This window comes from Priapulus caudatus, unplaced genomic scaffold (genome assembly GCF_000485595.1).
Source record: "Priapulus caudatus unplaced genomic scaffold, Priapulus_caudatus-5.0.1 Scaffold1108, whole genome shotgun sequence".
Taxonomy (NCBI): Eukaryota; Metazoa; Priapulida; class Priapulimorpha; order Priapulimorphida; family Priapulidae; genus Priapulus; species Priapulus caudatus.
The window spans coordinates 22,650-25,733 of record NW_014578169.1 but is presented as its reverse complement, the minus strand read 5'-3'; the positions used below and the strand labels follow the sequence as shown (position 1 = coordinate 25,733).

Genomic DNA, 3,084 nt, shown 5'->3' with positions numbered 1-3,084 from the left:
GGTTTTTTTAAGTGCCTAGTAGTCATATCCTAAGTGCCTAGTAGTCATATCATATCGCATCTATCTGCCGGGTGCCCGGCCAACCTGTATTTAAAATTAAAATAGTTCCTAAAATTACCGATAGATAGCGCTTTTACAACATTAAATAATAATAATAATTTATCCTAGAAAATAACAAGTAAAAATTGTATACATAATCATGTTATAGCCACTAGTTTAATAAGTTATTTTATGCGTTTCAAAGAGTTTTAGATAAGTAGTTAATTAATTTTTTGTAAGGGAAAGCGAGCTCTGACTGCGTGACAGTCGCGGTCACGCTAGTTTCGCCATGTTTGTTGTCGAAATGTGTGCGTTTGTTGCGCCGTAATCGGTAGGTAGCCGTTTAAGCCGAAATTCACCGAATAAGAAGAAATAAGTGGGATAGTCCTGTTATAATATATACACGTAATATCTCTAGTGTCAATTTACTATTTTACATTTCATTATTTTGTCATAAACACGGAATGATCGACACATTAAGTGACAAAACTCGCGAATCTAAGGCCGAGAATGCACGCCGTTCAAATGTTTATTTTATGGAAAGAGAAGCATATCGAGATGGGTTATTACTATTAGTTAATTATCGGAAAAAGTAATCACAATCAACAGTCGCAATGGTTTCAAAATATACTGGAAGGCAGTTTTTGAATCGATTGCTTCAACTAAGAGACTGATCAATCTCAATTCTCATGCAGAAAGCTTTGTTCACAAATCAAGTCCAACAATATCTAAATACAAAAATGTAACCCAAACACAGGATAGGGTTACAACGCGAGCCTATTCTTTTCTTTGGAGGAACCCCTGAGTGAATCACTCAGGAAAACCCCTGAGTGAATCACTCAGGAAAACCCCTGAGTGAATCACTCAGGGGCGGTTTGCTGGTGCGTTTTCAGAGACTAGAACTTCAAAACTGGGTTTATTCTAAACACAAACCTTTCTTTGCTATCCTGGAACTTGCTATGTATCACAATACTCTGTATTAAACTAATATAACCTGTTACCAAATTTCGAAGCGACGAGCGGCTATATTTCGAGCGCTATTTCTGTTGACCTGTGACGTACGCATTCCCAATGCGCATAGCGTTCGGCTAACTTCGACTGACAGCAGGCATCCCGTGATGCATTCGGTCTTGGAGCCAGCCGAAGTTAGCCGAACGCTATGCGCATTGGGAATGCGTACGTCACAGGTCAACAGAAATGGCGTTCGAAATATAGCCGCTCGTCGCTTCGAAATTTGGTAACAGGTTATATTAGTTTAATACAGAGTATTGTGATACATAGCAAGTTCCAGGATAGCGAAGAAAGGTTCGTGTTTAGAACAAACCCAGTTTGGAAGTTCTAGTCTCTGAAAACGCACCAGCAAACCGCCCTGAGTGATTCACTCAGGGGTTCCTCCAAAGAAAAGAATAGGCTCGCGTTGTAACCCTACCCTGTGTTTGGGTTACATTATTGTATCTAAACAATATCCTGCTTACATCGAGCCTCTTTCCCATTAAACTTACCAGATGTATTAAAAGCGTTGATGTAAATAATAGCAAAGTGGTCATCTTTTTGTCATTAAGATCCTGAGATCGGCCACAAATGAAATGTGTAAGTAAATATTCAAATTGCAACCGTGCAGTGGTTCTGCTCCCCTATCCAATCCTAATACTAATAGCTCAAGTTTTATATAAATCCATACAACGTACTCTGTAGTTAACGAAAAATATTGTCACCGTAACATATGTCTAACAATTTTTTCTCTCATTTTACACGACACCAAAGACCAAAACTGATCAGGGCGACTCATTAGCAAAAACGACTAGCGTGACACACTAGCAAGAAGCCACCATGGCTATGCCTTTCTTTGTGGGGCAGCCCTACCTGTTGGGCATCCCTCCGCAGCAGCAGCAGCAGCAGCAGCCGCCACCGCAGCCTCCGCCGATGGCCATGCCACAGCAGCAGCAGCCTCAGGTGCAGCAGCAGTTTGTCAAGCCGCCACCGCTGTCCGAGGAAAAGCTGCAGGAAAAAGGCAAGTTGCGATTACTGTCTGGCGACGATCACAAGCCAAGGTGTTGACACGTCTAACCTAAGATAACATTCGTCTAATATTTGTCTAATTATTTACGAAAAGTATTTTTCGGGCGAGACAAGTGTGTGTGTCGGCGCTGTTCACTGTATGCTGTTGGAAAGAGATAGAGAGGGGTGTTTGGTTAGTAGAACAGACCCTCTGTTCCACGCCACGGTTAGCACTTACGTAATTCGTATCTGTATTCGATGTGTCTATTTCAATTCAATTTTTAGTTTGCTCTAACCTACTTTTAACCTGTTCACTTCTTTCTGTTTCGCAATATAAGGAACAACATTTACTAATGTTTTCAACCTGTTTGTCGTCGCCTACTTGCATGCGTCTTCCTCGCTTCGGCTCGCCTCTCGTCACGAGTGCGTCATCGGGTGTATTTTCGATTTGCTCTAGCCATACTCCTTTCCTGCTTGCAATAAGGAATTCTACTCCTTTACTAATGCTTTCGGCCTTCCTCTCCTTGCGTGTGACCCCCTCCCCTCTGCTCATGCCCTCCTGTCGCACGCGCGTATCTTCTAATCGTTGTCGTGTCGTCGTTTCAGCGCGGAAGTGGCAGCAGCTACAGTCGAAGCGCTACGCGGAGAAGCGTAAGTTTGGCTTCGTCGACGCGCAGAAGGAAGATATGCCGCCTGAGCACATCCGCAAGATCATCCGCGACCACGGCGACATGACCAACCGCAAGTTCCGCCATGACAAGCGCGTCTACCTCGGGTGAGCAGCGCCACCTGGTGCGATACGTGGCGAGGTGGTGTTGCGAAGTGCGGTCCGCGTGCATGGTTGGTGGCGGAGTCGGGTGAATCGTGTTTGAGTCGTGACTGTGGGTTCGGAAGCTTGTTCTGTCGTAGTGTGTGAAGCATGTATGATGTGCGGTGGTATTTTGTGCTTGTAGCTTGTGGACTGTAGCCGGCATTGGAGAGCTGCTCATAAATTAATAATGGCATATTTTCATTGTCACCAGTGAAAAAATACACGGGGGCTCGGGG

At 44.0% G+C, this 3,084-nt stretch overlaps 1 protein-coding gene across 1 annotated transcript in view; it reads left to right on the top strand.

Moving 5' to 3' along the window:
- Nucleotides 1–379: 379 nt before the first annotated feature.
- The window catches only part of LOC106815416 (pre-mRNA-processing-splicing factor 8-like), a gene marked incomplete at its 3' end in the record, with an annotated part of 11,570 nt that continues 8,865 nt past the window's right edge, over nt 380–3,084 (top strand). The window contains 3 exon segments of the mRNA XM_014819878.1: nt 380–444; nt 1,804–2,050; nt 2,644–2,812. Of these exon segments, the coding sequence (XP_014675364.1) occupies nt 1,870–2,050; nt 2,644–2,812 (350 nt within the window).